General features: G+C 56.6%; 2 protein-coding genes across 11 annotated transcripts in view; one reads left to right on the plus strand and one right to left on the minus strand.

The window, feature by feature from the left end:
• The window catches only part of THRAP3 (thyroid hormone receptor associated protein 3), a 30,234-nt gene extending 21,962 nt beyond the window's left edge, over positions 1-8,272 (plus strand). For 2 of the 6 annotated variants that reach the window (XM_070764128.1, XM_070764132.1), the window contains exons 7-12: positions 884-989; positions 2,700-2,784; positions 5,105-5,286; positions 6,117-6,312; positions 6,727-6,882; positions 7,082-8,272. In XM_070764128.1, coding sequence (XP_070620229.1) covers positions 884-989; positions 2,700-2,784; positions 5,105-5,286; positions 6,117-6,312; positions 6,727-6,882; positions 7,082-7,303 — 947 coding nt within the window. In that variant the 3' untranslated portion in view covers positions 7,304-8,272. The remainder of the gene's footprint in view (positions 1-883; positions 990-2,699; positions 2,785-5,104; positions 5,287-6,116; positions 6,313-6,726; positions 6,883-7,081) is intronic. The other 4 variants (XM_070764129.1, XM_070764133.1, XM_070764130.1 and 1 more) reach the window with 2 other exon arrangements.
• A 1,511-nt stretch (positions 8,273-9,783) lies between these two features.
• EVA1B (eva-1 homolog B) lies at positions 9,784-17,021 on the minus strand. 5 transcript variants are annotated; one of them, XM_070763907.1, is made up of 5 exons: positions 15,880-16,410; positions 14,892-15,120; positions 14,615-14,734; positions 12,617-12,706; positions 9,784-10,726 (listed from the first exon to the last, which is right to left on the minus strand). In XM_070763907.1, exons 4-5 carry the CDS (start codon positions 12,684-12,686, stop codon positions 10,323-10,325), a joined length of 474 nt encoding a protein of 157 aa, XP_070620008.1. In that variant the 5' UTR covers positions 12,687-12,706; positions 14,615-14,734; positions 14,892-15,120; positions 15,880-16,410; the 3' UTR covers positions 9,784-10,322. The 5 variants fall into 5 exon arrangements, with proteins under 5 accessions (XP_070620008.1, XP_070620007.1, XP_070620005.1 ...); XM_070763906.1 differs by lacking the exons at positions 14,615-14,734; positions 15,880-16,410 and adding an exon at positions 16,964-17,021; XM_070763904.1 differs by lacking the exon at positions 14,615-14,734 and having other exon boundaries at positions 15,880-16,408.
• Between the last annotated feature and the right edge of the window lie 1,199 nt (positions 17,022-18,220).

The raw sequence follows: 18,220 nt of genomic DNA on the forward strand, positions 1-18,220 counted from the left end.
AGTCTTGCGAGTAGCTCGACTAGTGGGAGCCAATAGGAAAGAGCCCGTCCAGAGTGGGGGCGTGTGGAATGTGGCTGTTTGGTACTGACAGGTACGGTGACCTGCCCCGGAACTGAACCGCTTCACACCCCTAGACATGAGGACCTTTGTGGACAATTGGTCACAAGGAGAAGACTGGCGGCTGAGAACCTAGGTAGCCCTGAAGATGCACAGTGCAGGATTCTGAAGCCTTGAACCATTGAGCTGCAGCAGCCTCATTAGGAAAGGCAATAATATGGAACGGAACAGAACAGAGCTTCATTGTTGCTTTAAATGTGCAATAGTCAGCGTACATGAAAAGGAAATTTCTTTGTCTTCCGCTCCCAAAAGACAACCATTATACATAGACCCACATACACACACACATATATGACCCAGAGAGAGGGATTAGGGTGGGGAAAACAGCTACTGGCCTGTCGCCCCAGGGAGCAGCTGGCCTTCCCTGAGCCAAGAGAAAGAGAATGAGTATTTACACATGGTTTGGCATTATTGTTCCCCTTCTTCTTTGTCTGCTTCTACCTAAGCAGTGAAAAGATGGATTAGAGTGACTGGAATAAAAAGTCTAGGAGCCAGGATGGCTGCGCAAGGGGAGAGGGGCCGGAGGCTCCCACTCCACGTCACACTGGGCAGCATCAGGTGGCCGTAGTGCCGGGAGGAGCGTCCAGTGGAGAGACCTTTGCGTGTCTAAGCAGTGAGGCGGATCCTCTCCCTCTTCCTCTCCTCAGCCCCCTCTTCACTTCTCCACTGTTTGCTTCTTGAATCTGTTGCAGAGCCCACTTTTATCTTGTCCTAAAGTCTGTGTACAATATTAATAATGTGGTGTTTCCTCATCGCAAACCCACAGAGCATCACTTTGGGTCTTCAGGAATGACGTTGAATGAACGCTTTACAAAATACCTCAAGCGGGCAGAGCAGGAGTCGGCCAAGGGCAAAAGCCCTGAAATCCACAGGTGGGTGGAACCTGGCATGAAGGCAGAGGAGGGGGCTCGAGTGGGAGGGCGGGGGGAGCTTGCATTAAAGTGGGACCCAGGGGGCCTTTTAAAAGGTGCAGAACTGGGCGTGTGAGGGGGAAAGGGTCGGGGAACCGGGGAGACGGCGGACTGCTGGGGGGGGGGGACCATGTACACGCTCACACAGAACTTTCAGCAACCTCATAACCGAAAGAAGCCCACACAAACCCTATGAAAGCTGGTCTTTTGAAATAATTTCTGAAACAAAATTTAAATCATGAAAAATACTAAGAAATAGTAGTAAAAAGCAGGAGAAGTTATATGCCTAGTATTTGATTTTACTTTACAGTTGAAAATCACGAAGGCTTTGAGAGCCTTTGTGGTCCTTGCACAGCACAACCAGCCGGTCAGTTGACTGCTTGGTGTTAGGCAGCTGACCAGGAGCAAGCACCGCTTGACTGAAGGAGCATGTCGGGGAGAGGTTGCGTTTGTGTGGGGAGATGTATTTTTACCTGATTGTCCTGACCTGCTCTTCCCAGACCCAACACCTCACAGGTTAAAACTCCTACCACCGGGGCCACAGATTCTGTGCAAAAATGTCAATAATTGGATAAGAAAGTGCTGAATGAGGGCTGAAGCTCTATCAAATCCCCTGTACATTTCGCAGGATGAATGGCATTCCCATAAGTTGAGACATGTTTTCCCAATGTGAAGGACCGAAAGCAAACAGAGACTTCAAGGAAGCCCAATTCTGGAACATTTGGTCGTTCCATGTTCTGTGTTCATAAGCTTTGCAGCATCGCAAGAAAATTCACAATATTTGCCTTCCCCCCAGGTTTGGCAATGGCAGCTTCTCCGCGGCCATGAGGGGTCTCACAATCAGGGCCCCAAAAGATGGCCTACCACCCAGGGTTATAGGTACCCTTATATGAGCTCATTTATTACAGTCCTTTGTATCTACCCGCTACAAGATACCAGGTGGTTCAGTCATTCAAACCTCATAAGATGCTATAAGGCTGAAGCTCATTCCAGCCAGACCTCTGGGGCTGCAGGCCATCTAGTCCCAGCTCCAGCTGTTGCTCAGCTTCCCAGATGGGCCCAGTGCAGAGTCTTGCTCAAGCAGAAGTGACCAAGAAAGCTTTTGCCCTTTCCTGGGTTATTATGTGGCTCTTTTCATAGTCCCTTATGGGATGTCTTGTTTCTGGATTGCAGGTAGTCCTTAGCCCATCTACCTTCCTTTGGTGAAGAGGTCATTTTTATTCTCTTGGTTGTATTGTTTTTAACCATTGGAAGGCACTGGGAGATACGCATCAGTGCACAACCCTAGCAGTGGGGAAAGAAATAAGGACCCCCCCCTCCCACCAAAGGCCCAACATAACAATCTCAATGAAAATGCAGTTAACATCAAAGAGGTATACACTGAAAATCAAGTCATTAAAACTAAACAGCCTCCTAACTTCCCGTAGAGCTATGGCAGCTTAGATTGAGACAGGGGGTTTGCTGAAAAACAGTCTGAAGGAAGCCACCTCCTCCCTCCGCCCTTCAAGAGTGGGAGGAGAGTTGTTTCCCTCTGAGATGACTTTACTCCCAGTCTTAAAATCCCCCAAAATGCTGGTAAGAGGGTGGATCAGGTTTGTTCATAATCTGAACATCAGAAAAGACAAAACACAAACGTGTCCCTTAATTGTGGCTTGCCTTTCTTGTGTTTAGGAGGATAGACATTTCTCCAAGTTCTTTTAGAAAACATGGATTCTCACAAGAGGAGATCAAAAGTTCCAAAGAAGCAAGCTACAAGGTAAACAAATGCTCTTGATCTGGGTTCATCTGTGTGCGTTGGGCATGAACTTTGGGTTTTTTAAAAAAAGTAATTTTTTTTTAATTTAACTTGCTCTCTACTTAAGTTTGTGTTTTTCTTTCAAGGATGGGCATAATTCTAAAAATGAACTACAAAGGGTTAATTTTTATTAAAAAAAAATGTATCAACAACCTTTGTGAAGTGGTTAGAAATATGGTAAATGACCACAAAGTCAATTGAGGTTGAGCTTGAGCTTGAGACAAAAAGTGGATTTTTGGAAACAAGTGACCTTGATGATGGAAGAGACTTTTTGTGATATTTTGATGCTTGTAAGTATAACTAAATCACTTGTCTTACCCGTGATATTTCCCAACCATGTTTTTAAAAAGACATGCATGTCAGAAAGAGGAAATTAAATCAAATTGTAAATAAGCCAAATCAAAGAACGTTTTTGCTAATGTGTCATTTCCTGTTGAATTCTATTCATTTATTTTAAAATGCTGTTGAAAATGGAAGCCTTTTACATATGCACCGTGAAATTTCAGTAGGCCCTTTATTTTAATACTGTTTACAGTTTTTAAACAAAAGTATTTCATCTTTAAGCATTGTCTCTTCACCTCCATGCAAGTTTGTTTTCAAGTATTTTATAACAATGCTATGAAACTGTTTACTTTCCTTTCATGCCTGTGTTCTCTGTTTATGGAAACCCTGTTGCTTCTGAGAGACAATAGATGAGCCTCGAAGGTGAACGCAAAGGTTAAGTTATGTGCAGGTGGACACAGGAATAGGGACGTTCTTCTGATTTGCAAACAGGAGCTTCTTAGCTCTGTGAGGAATGGAATGGATGGAATAATGGCTACATCTCCCGGTTTGGATGGTGACATTGGGTGACAAACCAGTTTCCACTGTGATGATAAAGCCATCTTTGTCTTCTGGACTGCAAAGGGTTGTTTTTCACCTGTGGAATTCACAAGCGCAAAAAAAAACAAAAACCCCTCCCAAGAACAACAAGTGCCATTTTTGTGCTCTGGTGGGGCTATCCTACACTTTAGCCGGGAAGGGCACTAGAGTGTAAGTCCTCCTTTAACAACCGAGAGCCTCTACTGCTTCTCTGCTCTGGCCTGTTCTTATGCAGTCTTGCCTTGTGCCAGAGTGGAAGCTGCTAAGGCCCCGCGTGGATCAACCGTTCCAGTAATGAGCAGCAAGATTTGTACACATCTAAAATGATTCCTTGGATGGGTAATTGCAGTGCTTCCTGTGAAGGCTGGGCTTTGCCATAACATTTAATGTTTTCGGCTATAGTACTTTCTCTGGTCCTTGCTTATTCCTTTCTCCTTTTCTGCTCTGGAGAAAATCTCTCAGTCTCCAAGGGTCTCTGACAGTTACACGCAGTTCCATTTATTACGCAGGTGCTAAATAAACATGACAATATTTAAGCAGCAGCAGTTAGTGGCATATTTATTGTACTTTCAAAGTTCAGAGTCTCAAAGAAGTTCTATGTCCAATAACAAATAGTAGTTTTGGCAAGAAGGAAGCGAGGGGAGGGAGGATCCAGGGGTCTTTTGGGCAACAAACGCTGCCTCCTGGGCCCAGGCTGCGGCCTCCCTCTTTTCAGGCCTGTTTTTGTGTGCGTGTGCTTGACATATTGTCTTGTGCTTGCAGTGCACAAAACTGAGCTTAAGTGGTGATTCTTAGCAAGAGTCTTCAAAATGCACAAGTGTTGGAGAGAGAGTGGACCAAAACACGGGCTTGTTGGGTTGCTCCCACACACCAATCGATCCAGGGCGGGACTTTCCTGCTCCCCTTTCTGGTTTCCTCTCAGTGTCCACAGCCAGGCCAAGGTATCTTCTTTTTAGGAAGAGGGGGATTCCATGGGTTTAAATCCATTTCCTGCAGCCTATGACAAGTATTTCCCCCCTGCCCCAAATAGAAGTGATAGGCGGCCCCTGAGGTTGCACAGAAGGGTCTTGGCTTTGGCTGAGCTTCTCTCTCACCTGACCCGGTTTCATCACTTGGCCAAGACCTTCCTGTCCTCCGGCTGGGAGAGAAGCGAGTGCAGCAGAAAGAGGGGGGGGGGAGTTCCCCTGTTTTCAGACAATTTGTTTGCAAGCAGCAACATCCTCGGTGGTTCCTCTCCCAAGTAAGATCAAGTATTGGATTTATTGTATATTGTTCATGATTGTTGTTAGCCGCCCCGAGTTTTCGGAGAGGGGCGGCATATAAATCCAATAAAACTTGAAACTCAAGGCTGCTGCGTCTGTGGAGAAGCTGCTAAAGGCCGGTTTTAAAACCCTCCCCCTTGCTGTTTTTCTTCTTCCAGGCTGAGAGCAAATACAAAGATGACCCAGTTGACCTGCGCCTGGACATTGAAAGACGTAAAAAACATAAGGAGAAAGATAAGCGAGGGAAGTCGAGAGAGTCTGTGGAGTCCCGGCCTTCCAGTCACTCCAGAGAACGGTCAGCAGAGAAAACAGAGAGGCCTCACAAAGGCTCCAAAAAGAAGTAGGTTGCCTACTCACCCCCTTTGCCCCCCCCCCCTTAGAATGAATCCCTCCATGTGTTCTTTTAAGAACTTGGATATTGAAGGACCTGTAAAGAAGACCAAGTGACAGGCTGCCTTGCGCAATACATGCGCCCTTTTTTACTTCAACAGCTGCTTTGCGGCCCTGAGGAGCTGCTTTCAAGCGGAACGTGGGGCTCTCTGGGGACCCCTGCACTGGGTTAAAGCAGCCGTCCATGGGGGGGGGGGGCTCTGATGACATGCAGGTTTCATACATGAGCAGTACAGACCACAGTCAGTTCCTTCCCTTCCGTAGCTATGAAAATAAAACGTTGACGAGGAAGAAGAGAAAAGCCCAGTGTTTCTGCTCAGGTTCCTCAAGACTGGGATTAGAACAAGGAGAACCCGAGACCTAAACTTCCTGGCCCATTTGTTCCTGCGGTGCCGTCTATAGGAACATTGGCACCTGTGGACTTATTCTGGATGCTGTAGAAGGAAGAGGGTTGACCGAGTGGTGGTGGTTTTGTCTTCAGGAATTAGATCTTTTCCTTGGGAGAAAGAGGGGCCGAGGCAGCTACCTACGCCTGGCTCCTCTTGACCCCAAACCGGGTCACCCAAGTGGTGGGTGCGCGACCAAAGCCATATTTTCTCCCTCCCCGCTGCCTTCCTCGTCTGCAGGGTCGGCTGCTCTAGGCTTCAGTTTCCCCCAGGACAAAGGGCAGTGTGGGCCCTGACCCGTTTTTAAGGCAGCCCCCCCCCCCCCCTCTGCAAAAGTAAAGGGGGCGACGGTGGTTGTGCCTGGAGCCAGCTCTTCTGTGTCTTTCTTTCCCAGGAAGCACCGCCGTGTCCGGGAGAGGTCGAGGTCAAGCTCTTCGTCCTCACAGTCTTCTCGCTCCTATAAAGCGGAGGAGTATCCTGAGGAAACTGAGGAACGGGAGGAGGCCCCCGCCCCTGGCTTTGACAAATCCCGCCTTGGCACCAAGGAGTTTGCCGGCCCGAGTGACCGGGGCAGAGCCCGAGGAACCTTTGTGAGTGACCTTTGAGAGAATTGTCTTATCAGCTGCCACTAATTCCTTTTAATTAAACTTCATCTAGATTTCATCCGGGCCCAGCCTGCTTTCTAGTGCTCCTGGCCGGGTGCCACCCTGGGCCCTAAAGGGGCCTCGCTCTTTAAGCCCCTGCGTGAAAATATCCCAAGGTCTCCAAGTTCTGGTGGAGCACAGACACGGACAGGTCACCCCAGAGGGGGTTTCTTTAAAGTGGAACCTAGTCAAAGCAGCCGGTGACTTCCAGGCGTCTTGAGGTTCTTTCCAGAGGCGCCCCCCCCCCCCAGGTCTAGGTTTCCCTTTCCCTTTTAAGTAACTGCCCCCCCCTACCCAAATCCCAGAGCAACTGGGCAGAGGGGGCGCTTCTTCAGCCCTGCTCTGCCCCCTCCTCTCTAGCAGCAGTTCCGGGCCAGAGGCCGCGGCTGGGGAAGGGGCACCTTTTCCGCCAACACCAACACCAACAACAGCGGCACCAGCGCTGACTTCCAGAAGCGAAGCCGGGAGGAGGACTGGGACCCCGAATACACCCCCAAGAGCAAGAAGTACTACCTGGTGCGTGAACTCCTCCTCCCGTGGGGGGGGGGCAGGCGATCCTGACCGGTTTGGGCAGAGCCTGCCTGCTTGCGCTTGAGGGCCCCCCCCAGCCATAGCCAGGCTCCCGTTTGCGTCGGAGGGCAGAGGAGGACTGGGGGGGGGGAGTGGGGGGTCCGAGTGGCCAGAGCTTACCAGCTGACTCCCTTTCCTCCTCCAGCACGATGACCGGGAGGGCGAAGGGGGCGAGAAGTGGGCCGGCCGTGGCCGTGGCCGTGGCCTCTTCCCCCGGGGACGGGGACGGTTCCTGTACCGCAAGTCCAGCACCAGCCCCAAGTGGGCCCACGACAAGTTCAGTGGCGAGGAGGGCGAGATTGAGGACGACGAGAGTGGGCCGGAGAACAGGGAGGACAAGGAGGCCCTCCCACCCGTGGCCGAGTAGGGCAGGGGCGTGTGTGCGTGCGCGGGGTCTTCAGTCTGATTGTCTAGTTGGATGTTTCCCTGCTCTTTGATTTCTCAGTGACCCTGGAGGGGGCAGAGCGGTGCCCCCTGTTTTTGGCCATCAGTTCTGTCTTTTTTTAAATGTGGTGATAGAGACGAGTGACGTCTTGCTCTTTCGTTTTACTTTTCCCTGTTGGGGATTCAAAAAAACCCCTTTAAGCATTTACATATATATATATATTACCAATATGCCCCTAAATGGTTAATTTCAGAAAGGTCTTGACGAGCATCTAGACACGTGTAGTGGAGGGAGAGAATAAACCCCGAGTGGAAACTATTGGGACCAAAAACTCTGCAGTGTTTTTAATTTACAGGAATTTCCCCCCAACTGAATTTAGAATTATATCTTTTAAAGGTCCCCCCCTCCCCCCCTCTTTTCTGCTGAAATTTTAAAGGCAGCCTGGCACAGTGGGGAGATTCACTTCCCTCCGTCCCCCCAATGACAGATCTCTTCTTGAGTGACATTGGCACCTTCCTTTCATTCTTTCCCTCCCCAATGTCAAATTGAACAAATTTTCAGGATCTGAGTTTTGTAAGAAACTTCTGAATATATAGTAGGTTTAAAAAAGGCCTGTAGCATGAATACCAATGAGAATTCTTATCCTATTAGTCTTTTTTATAAAGCAGCTTTGATTTACTTGTGTGGTGGCCACGGTCACTTGCTGACCATGAGCTTTTCATCCTTTTCAGCTTTAAGTCTGCAGCGCTTTAGAGACGCTCGGTAGAGGTCCCGGTTCTGCCCCCCAGGCCCACGAGAGGGAGGGGTCCCGGTCGCTGTGTGGAGAGATTACTCCCCCCCCCCTTTGAGTTCATTTTGTGGGACGGGGGGGCCAGTTCCTGCTTAGCAGAGCAAATTCTTAGCAAATTCCTGTTTTGCCTCCTTGTTAAAATAAAACTACGTTGGATTGGACTCGGTGCCTCTTCATTCTGCTTCCGCAGCCACCGTTGTGCTTCTTCACGGCTGCTCTTGACCAGTCGCCTGGCAAAAAGGAAGGACCCCAAAAAGGTCCTCGGAAGTGGTGGGCGTGAGGCTTCCTTCTGTGCCCCCAGTGACCGGCATCCCCCCACTGGGTGGTGGAGCACGACCCCCCCATGGCCACCCCCCACCCGCTGCTGGCCTTCGGGGGCTTGGTCGGGCTTCTTTCAATACTTGTGCCACGCAAGGCTCAGTGGCAGAGCCAGACTGGCCCAACCACCGGGCTGCCATGGGTCCCCGGAAAGTTGCGGCAAGGGAGGGAAGGTGCAAATGGGCCAAAACTCCCTTTGGCAAAATAAATTTTGGGCACAATTGTAAGTTGAGGACTAGCTGCGCAAGAAATGAGGTCAACTGTTTGCTGTGCCAGGAGAGTTTTGACAAGAGGAGCCAGGGTGTATTCCTGGGGGGGGGGGAAAGAGGACCTGGGTGAGGACTTGAGACCACCCAGGAATCCAGCCTGCACCAATGGTCACAATGGAATCCTGCAAAGGGGGGGGGGGTCTTGCGTTTCCTGAGGCTGGGCCTGGTGGCCTCCTTTCCCGCCCCAGCTCAGCCAAGGGACCCCGGAAGAGCCCCATTCCGGCCTTCCCCTCTGGCCAGCCTTTCACGCCTTCCGTGGGAGCCGAAGTAGCCCTTTGACCCCCTTCCCCTGAGGCCCCTGGGAGGGGGGGTGGAAGCCCCAAGAGAAGAAAAACGAGAAGCGCAAGATGGAGGCTCTCTGGGCGGGGGGGCTCCAGCCTCCTGGACCCTCTTGGCAGGAAACGGAAACATCTGGCCAACATCTGGCTCCAGTTACCACAGGAGGGAGCGGGAAGGCTATTTTTAACCCAGGGCTCTGGGGGAGGGAAGGGGGGGGCTTCTTTATCCCAGGAGCAGCGAGCAACACCCCCCCAACCTCCTCCAGCCCCCCCCCCCCCCAGAGAAAATTAACTGCCGGTTTCCCAAATTCTGAAAATAATTTTTTCTACAGCTACTTATTTGCATGAACTGCGCCTGGACACGCTGTACACACACACACACACACTCACACACGCCTGGTCCGTCCTCTCCCTGGCTGGGAAACCGGAATCTCTGGGAGGGGGTGGGGGTCCCCCTGGGTGGGAGGAGCAGAGCTGGCCTCTCACAGACCAAGGCGGCTCTGTCCATCTGGGGGGGGGGAGGCATCCACCCCCCCCCCCAATGAAAGCCTGGGAAGAACCAAAGCTTCTCAGGAAAGTCTCCTGTGTCCCCCACGGAAAAGGGGGGGGGGAGGCTGGACCGGCCCGATTCAAGTGTCGTTGTGCTATACGAGCCCCCTTGGAAGGCCGGCACGGAGGCTCCTCTTTGAAAGCCATAGGAAACTGGGGGCTCTCTCCCCTCCCCAGCCCTGGGCCTGCTTGACAGACGAGAGCCCCCCCACCCCACCCAAGCCGAAGGGACCGAGCGCTGAGCCCCACAACTGCTGCTGCTGTCCTGGAATGATTCCGTTTAATAAAAGTGAAGGCAAAGTTTTCCACACTAAACAAACTGGAGTGCTGTGCTCCCCTGCGTCCCACCCCTGCCCGCCCACCTTTGCTCCACAAGGGGGCGCTTTCGAGAAGAGCCAGATAGCGGGGGGGGGGGCACAGGGCGCAGAGCCCACCCCGGGCAGGCAGCTCAGCTAGGATTGGCCCTGGGCTCTTCGTCCTGAGCTCAGCTGCTTCCGCGGTTGGAGGCCCTTCGCCCCAAAGGTCTTGCGTCCTCCCACCGAGGGGACCCCAAGGCCCTCAAGCCTCCTCCCAGGCCCACCGGGGATGCCGTCAGAACTCTCTGGGAGCTGTGAGAGACCCCCTTCTTCCCCACCCGCCCGCCTGGGGGCCAGAGGGGCTGGGAGCTGACACAGTCCTCCTGCCCCACTGACCCTGGAAGCTCCCACTCAGACCCACCCGCCTTGGTCCCTCTGAGTCCACGCCCCATGGCTGCCGCAGGGCCTCCAGGAGGGCAGGGCCGTGGAGGAGGAGGCTGGTCAATAGTAGTGGACTCTCCCGATGGTCCCAGTGCCCAGGACGTCCGGCTGCCCATTGCGCCAGATTTCCCGGAGGATCCTCTCGCGCTCCTCCAGGCGCTGGGCCCGCTCCAGCTCCTCGGCCGAAGCAAAGACGTTGAGGGCGAGGGTCCCGTCGGGGGTGCTGGGGGAGTCCCCCAGGGGCAGCTCCGTCATGGCCAGGGGGGGCACCGAGAGCGCGTGGTCGGTGGTGTCTTCCTCCTCCTCCTCCTCCTCCTCCTCACTCAGGTCCTGTGGGCTCTTTGGGCGCTTGGCCGGGGGAGGCGGAGGGTGCCAGGAGATGTGGATGACCAGCAGGCAGAGGGTCAGCACCAGGCCAAAGCAGACGCCCAGCACAAAGTAGAGGCCCACGCTCTCCAGGTTATCTAGGCGAGACAAAGAGGAGACGGTCAGAAAGGTGGGGGAGGGGGGCTCCCTGGACAACTCTTTCCCCATCGGTGCCTGGACGGGCCTTCTGGGCAGTGAAGGGTGACCAAGGGTGGGCGGGGCTTATGCACTTCCTTCCAACATCTTTCAGTGCAAATTGTTTGCTCTGGGGTGGAGCTCCATTTTCACTACCCCACTGCGTTCCCCCCCCCCCCAGCCCTCCCGGGCGTCTTTCCAGGCCGCCCTTCAAGCAGGCTGCAAGGAGGGAACAGCCCCCTCCCCCTGAAAACGAAAGGAGGACTGAAGGGATTAAGCCCGGCTGCCCCCCACCTTTTCTCCCCCCCCCCCGGGGAAAGACTTCCCAGAGGAAAATCCGAAACAGCCTCCAAACCACAACAAGAGGCAAGTTCGTTTCAAGACTCGGGGAAGCAAAGCCACGGCCACGGCCACTTTTGCCCCTGAAGCAGCCGCAGCCCATCGGTGGGTGAAAAGGGGGGATTTTCCAGGGTCTCCGGAGAAACAGTGAAAACTGCCGTAATCCAAGCAGGGGCTGCAACGCTTCCACTGGGCCAAGGCCCCCTAGGCAAGGCTGCCACCTGCTTCTGGGGTGGTCCAGGGGAAGAGAGCCCCCCGTCCAGGGTCACAGCAGGGGGCCTATCACCGGGGCTGCCGGAGGAGGGAAAAGCAAGGGCTCCCCATCCAAACCTTTGGGGCCTCTTAGGGGTTCAGTTAGCGCTGCACAGCATTCCCTGCCTGGAGGGAAATGGGTGCATAACTCCAGGCCACTGGATGGCCTCCCCAGCAGTTTAGTTTTAAAGAGGGGAGCTCAAAAAAGACTCAAGCCCGGGGGGCCCCCACTGCCAGGCTCTGGGACGGGGCCCAGCTGCGAAGGAAGAACTCTCACCCCAACACCCCCCACCTCCATGCCAGTCCAGGAAGGTACCGCATTTGATGGTACCCAAAGGGGCCAGGAGGGCCAGAATAGTTGCACCGGCCTCCTCCGGTGCCCTGGACGTCATCTGCAAGAGCCACAAGCTTCAGTTTTGTAACCTGGTCTGACTTCAGAGTGAACGTGATCGACCCACTGGATTCCACCCAGGGCTTTGTAGTTGAGGGCCCGCCCCCCGCTGAGGGACCCTGCCTATCCAGGGAAGTGTGGAGGCTGGTGGAAGTTGTCTCCCACTCCTGGGGTAGGACGTCCTCTTGAGGAAGGGTCCAACGTGGCCTCCTTCAAGACAGGTGGTGGCACCCATTCCCCTCGCAAAGAGGCACTGAACCACCGCACAGCCCAAATACACAACCTCTCCTGGCATCCCCATCAACCAGGAGGGGCAGGGGTCCATGGGGCCGTATAGCCACAAGGGCCCTAGAATTGGGCCCAGTCCCTTCCGAGAGAGCCTGCCAAGCCAGACCGAGGACGTCGCGCAGCCACCAGGCGCTGGCAAACAGGATCTGGTGGGGGGGCAGACACACCTCTCAACCAGGGAAGGGCTGCAAGAGCTTTTACTACCACGCGGTGGGCGTGGCTTATTTTGTGGGTGTGGCATGCCGGCCACGTGACCAGGTGGGAGAGGCTTAAAGGTCACGTGACTGGCTTAAAGGTGGCCAAGTTGACGTCACTCTCCTGGCCTCAAAGAGACAAAATCTCCCTCTCTATTGACTATGACGGAACATGAAAACACACTCTTTCATTCTATGTATATGTGCCATACATATTACACACACACACACACACACACGCAGTTCTTCTTAAATTCAGCCTCATTTACTCTGATAGGAAAAACGCACCCAGAGCCCAGAAGGGGGAAAAGACAAAAATTCAACATTTTTCTGCCTTCAGTCGTAGGGGCCCCTCCCTGCTCCCAGCCCAGGCCCCGTGTCCCGCCTACCTCGGATGTGCGCGTAGGCTGCCATGCTGCTGCTCAGCAGTTCCATTTCCCCTTCGCCGTCGGCTTCCATGGCGGATGCCCTGGTGGTACCTGGAGGGGGGGAGGTTTGTGGTCACGCTGGGCCTTGCAGAGCCCCCGCCTGCCTTGTCTTTTAAAATAAAAGGTCATCTGCTCCTTACGTGTCCCTCCGTGGCTCAGGGGAGCTCAGGGGCCGATGGCCTTTCGTGGGATCCCGAGCGGTGAGGCAGGTGGGGCGGCTCAGAGAAGGCCAGGAGCCTCCGAGGCTGAAAGTGGGTGGCAGGTGAGCGCAACGCTTCACAGGGAATTAAGATCTGGAGTTAATGTTTTACCTCCTGGCCACCAGATGACCATCAGCTGAGTTCTGAATGCGGCCATGCTTACTGGGGGGAGGGGGAACCTTGGAGGGCCCCCAGGGACCCTCTGCCACCTAGTGGCCAGGCAGGGTCAACTCAGCCATTCCGCAAAGGTGACTTTTTTGGGGGGGGGTAGTGTACGTTATTTTCTTTTGTGTTACAAAAGGGGCAGAATGGGGGCACCAGGCTTCCCGCAAGGCCAAACGCATCCTCTGGCGCAGGGGTGGGCAACTCCGGCCCTTCCACCACCAGGCAGGCTCCGGGGGCCGAGATCCGCCCCTTGAAGTGAAGGGGATCCCCAGTGGAGGGGCTGCTTTCCTCTCTTCACGCAGGGAGTGCTGCGGCAGGGGCTCCCTCCCACCTGCCCGTCCCAGAGGGGGGGAGCTGGGCCCCAACCACAGTGCAGCCTCTGACCAGGGAAAGAAGTCCGGCCAGTCAAAAGTACGCAGCCACTTTTTCCGTAGCGCTCAGTGGAATAAAAGGAGCTTTGAAGCCAGGATGGCAGCAAAACAGGGTCCTTTTAACCAGCAAGTACAGCCCGACCCCCCTCCCACATCCGCCCCCTTCCCCCCCCCTGCAGAGGCGTCATGGGAGTCCTGGCAGAGGCGGCCAAATCCTGCCACAGCCGCCCAGCCCAACTGCCCTCTTCAGGCAGGCCAAGAGGAAACCGAGGCCAGCAGCCAAATCGGGCAGGAAGTGGATTATTTGAGCCCTTGAAAAAGTGTTTTCCGAGCTGCAGCTGCAGAGCAGGCAAGGGAGGGCGGACGCCTCTGGGAGCTTCCTGGCTGAAGTGGGATCCGAAACAGCCCCTGCCGCCCTGCCAGCGGCCCTCGGAGTCGCCCCTTTGTGGCTGGACGATGGCCCTCCCCCGGCTTCTCTAGCCCACACCTCCTCCTGGGGCTTCCCGTCAATGCCTAGGAAGGGCTCCATCTCAGAGGGACAACAACTGGCTTGGGGCTGAGGCTTCTGTGCCTGCTGCCTGCACATCTGCCCAACATGTGGCAGAACCTTCCGTGCCCCTGTGGGCCTCACCAGCCTCTGCAGACACACTGTGGGCAGCCCACAACCCGCTAGCTGTCCAGGTCCCCTTCCAAAATGGTAGAGACGGACGGACCCCCTCCGCCTGCTGCCACCCAGGCTGGGTCGCGTGGCCGCGTGTCAAGGACCCTTACAGAACAGCCTGGTGGCAACAGATGTTGCTGCGATGGCCACTGCAAAGGCCAGGCCCCCCCTCCCCGGTGGGCTTTGGGACCTGGCTCGAAACATCTCCATTCAAGAAAGGGAAAACGCTACAAGCTCAGTTCATGGGGAGGAAGGGCTCGTAGGGGGCGGCAGGGCTCTGGGTGTGACGTTGAAATGGCCTGGGCTCTGCTGCTGCCTGAGGAAACCTCCCAAGTCCCGTCCAGCTTCGCTTCTCTCCTTTTGTCCAGAAGACCTCTGGATCTGTGGCCAGCAGAGTTTCAAGCGGCCTCTGCCAGGGCCGGGGATGGAGACACGGGAGCCCTTTGCATAAGGACGTGTGGCACTGCAGGAGAGAGACAGTAGCCGAACTCTTAGGACCCTCTGTGGAAACCAAGGAGGAGGAAGAAGAAGATGGTGAAGTAACAAGGGTTGTGGCTGTCACCTCCACTGTAATGCTGAGAGGATGGGAAGGGTCATTCCAGGAAGAAAGAAACATTTGACGGGTGTCACAAATTTGGCAGGATGATCCCAATGGTTAGAATTCAGCAACTGAGCAGCATCACTGGGACAAAAGGGAACAGGGGGGAGGACCAGAGATTGCACTATATATTATAAATATGTTATATTATCCTATTCACACTCCAGAAATCTAAGGATGCCTCAGTCAGACAATGGTGGGGTGAGTTAAAATTAAGCCATGGGCCAGTTAGATACATTACCTGGCAAACAAAAGATGTGAAAGATGTTGTAGATCTGTCAAAGAAGTAGGAAGGAATCTCCATGCAGGACAAAGGGCAACTTCAAACTCCCCCACCTCACTCAGGGCTCAGCTGCCCTTCCACCCACGCTGACCAGCAGGGAAGAGCCCAGAGCTGCAGGAAACAGCAGGAAGACTCCGCACTCGACAGCAGACGGAAGAGGGTGCAGGGGAAAGGGCCGCAAAAGTCCCTAAAAAGCAGGAAAGGGTTAAGGAGACGCTCGCAAACTACTCCAGCCAGGGAGGGGGGGGACGAGGGAGCCCAGGAAGCGCCGCCTCGACGGCAACCAGGCCGAGGGTCGGGCCGCCAAAGACCCCCACGGACGGAGGCCCCGTGCCAGGGAACGGCTGCAGCGGCGGGTGGGCGAGCGCTGGCGGCCGGGCCGGGGAGGAGAGCCGGGCGGGGCGGGGGGCGCGTCCCTGCTGCGGCCGCCTTCCCCCGCCCGAGCCCGCGCCTTCCTCCCCCGCGCGCCGCCGCCCCCAAAGCCCCCAGAAGAGGCGGCGGAGCGCTCCGGGGCCGCTACTGTCCAGGCCCCGCGGCAGCCTCGGCAGCGCCCCACAGCCGACGGCGACTTCTCCTGCGCCCCCAGGCGGCGGGGCCTCAGCTGGGACGGGCCGCGGGACGGGCGGGCGGGAAGTCCCCGGCAGGGAAGCCGCCCAGAGCCCGAGCGGGGGACGGGGCGCCTCTTGGGAGGCTCCGGGGAGCGTGGCGGCCCCTCCAGGCGGCCCGGGGGGGGGGGGCGAGAAGGCGCGGGCGAGCGGCTGCTGGGCGGGAGGAGGCCGGGGGGGGGGCAGCCTGGCCTTCGCCGCCCCCGCCCAACGCCCGCGGCCCCATCCGACAGGCGAGCTGGTCCGGTGGTGGTGGAGGGAGCCCGCCTGGCCACGTCCGCCGTCGGGGCAGCCTTGGCGGTCCTGGAAGGCGCCCCTCGTCTCAGCGTCCCGGGCCTTACCTGATGCCTTGGGGGCTGCGGGCGGGGGCTGCCCGGGGCGGCGCGGGAGGCTCCTGTGGGCGGCGAGGCGCTCGGGGCAGCCGGGGGCGGGAAGCGGGCGGGGAAGAGAGGCGCCGGCGCCGCCCCGGAGCCCCTTGCAGCCGCCTTTCAGGACGGGAGCCCCTCCTGCCGCTTCGACGGCCTCCGGGGGGCGCTGCCCGCCCGGCCCTGCCCGGCCCTTCCCCTCACGCGCAGCCGGGGAGCCTCGTGGGGGACGGGGGAGAAGGCGGGCTCGGCCCCTGCGGCCCCCTCAGCCGCCGCCACGGCCCTTCCGGAGGTCGCGTCCCCGAGGGGCCTCGGCGACTCCCAAGCGAGCCCGCCGCCCCCGGCTGGACAGAGCAGGCCCGGGCCTCCTCGTCCTCGCTCTCCCGTCGGGCCCAGGCCCCCCAACCGGCTCCTCTGCTTCGGGGGAAGCTCCGGGCGGGGCAGAAGGGAAGGGGCGGCTCCTCCGGGAGGCCTCGGCCTCGCCTGGACTAGGGGGCCGCGGGGAGGGGGACCGTCTTGGGCTGCCGCTTAAATGGGGTCCCGGTTCCCCAGTTTGGGCCCAGCCCTGACCTGCAGCAAGTGGAGCCCCATCCACAGGAGGAGGAGGGGGGAGAAAAGCCTCCCCCCCCAGAGGTCCCCGTTGAGGGAGGGGCTCTAACATACACAAGGCCCTTAATGGGCATAAATAGGAAGCCAGCTGAGTGGGGGGGGGGTCCGGGGAGTCTCTCTGGTGCCTGCCTGCAGTTTGGCCCCTCAGGCTCCAGGGGGTCTCAGCCTTCCCTCCTTCCGAGGGGGGTCCGGTGAGGGCCCAGGGGGTTAGGGGCCAGGAGGCCAACTCTCTGCCAACCGCTTAGAGGAGGCTGTGGAAGCACCGTGCAGCGGTCCAAAGTCCACACACTGTTGCCATTGTCCAGGGTGGACACGCCTGCCCTGGAGGTCCTGGAAGTGGGAATTCCGGGAAAGCCGATCAGAAAGACCCCCTGCTTTCCCTTCAGGGAGGGGAGGGGGAAGCCAAGACTCTCAAGGGGGACAGGAGCCTCCCCCCCCCCCAGCTGCTTACCTGGGGGCCTAGGAGGAGAAGGACCTAGAACGCCCGGACTCTCCCCGCCGTCCGTCCCCTCCTCCGGAATGCAGAAGGAGGCTCCGGGTTGGGGTCTGGTTTGCATTAAGGCTGCAGAACGTAACAGGAAATGGCTGCTGGTGGGGGCCAGAGCCCCCCCTCCTCTTCGATACTGGCCTGGTGGGAAGATGCTTTGCCTTAGAACTTGGGCAGGACCCACCCACTCAGCAGCTGCCAAGCGAAGCCAAGCGAGCTGGACAAGAGCCCCCGCCTCAAGCCTGCTCCTCAGCCGGAAGGTCAGTTGTGGCCTTTTTGTTAAAAGCCCTAAAGGGCTCCTGTTAATTGAGATGGAAGTCGTCCCCCCCCCCCGCTCAGATCCCCCTCCAGGGCTCCAGGTAAATCTCCCTGCGGACCCGTCTTCGGGGGGGGGGGGCTTTGTGGCTTTCAGTGCCCTGTTTTCTCTTTTGGGGACCGTCCTGCAAACAGGACTCTGTCCTGCCTGCCAGGCCGTCCAGCCCTCCGGGGCTCTTTTGGGTCTAAAGAAGGTCCAGCCTTCCAGCACTGGGAGGGGAAGAATCCTGGAGGGCAGCAGGCGGGGTGGGGGGTGTCCAAAGGAGACCCCAGAGAGACAGTGGTCCTGGATCAGAGGTGGGATTCAGCCGGGCCTTGCAGACCAGTAGCGGAGACTTTGCCTGGTTTGGAGAACTGGTAAATGCCACCTCTGGCTAGCCCCGCCCACCCTGCCCCGCCCCTTCCAGGACTCTCCCCCCCCCCCCCATGCACCGCTTTGGCTCCCAGGTGAGCAGTTGGCACTTGATGCTGCTAAGTGAAACGTCTGTTAAGTGAGTTTGCCCCATTTTACAACTTTCTTTGCCCCAGTCGCTAAGTGAATCGCTGCCTTTGTAACACATGCAGGGGGTAGAAAAGGTGGTGGGGGGACAATCCTTTTCCCTATCACTCAACACTAGGACGAGGCCCCTCCCCAAAGCTCACAGGTGAGAAAGGGAGGGCAAATCAAGGGGGATATTTTTCCTTCCCCCAGAGGGTCCTGGGTTGGTGGGATTCCCTTCCAGGAGAGGTCGTGACAGCTGTCAGCCTGGAGAGCTTCAAGGCAGGATGAGACAGATTCAGGGATGCCAAGCGTATCATAGGTGGTGATTGGAAGGGATGTCCAAGTGCCGCCTCTATGTGGGTTGAGGCAGGCAGGGTTCCCTTGGGTCCCATCAGTTGGGGGTCAAAGGAAAGGGAAGGTCTTGC

This window comes from Erythrolamprus reginae, chromosome 11 (assembly GCF_031021105.1).
Source record: "Erythrolamprus reginae isolate rEryReg1 chromosome 11, rEryReg1.hap1, whole genome shotgun sequence".
Classification (NCBI taxonomy): Eukaryota; Metazoa; Chordata; class Lepidosauria; order Squamata; family Dipsadidae; genus Erythrolamprus; species Erythrolamprus reginae.

What these genes read in the sequence shown, in the direction of transcription:
- EVA1B (XM_070763906.1), bottom strand. Translation starts at nt 12,686, where the DNA reads ATGGAAGCCGACGGCGAAGGGGAAATGGAACTGCTGAGCAGCAGCATG. An exon ending in AGCCTACGCGCACATCCGAG is followed by an intron (nt 10,727 to 12,616) that starts GTAGGCGGGACA and finishes TGTCTCGCCTAG; the next exon opens with ATAACCTGGAGAGCGTGGGC.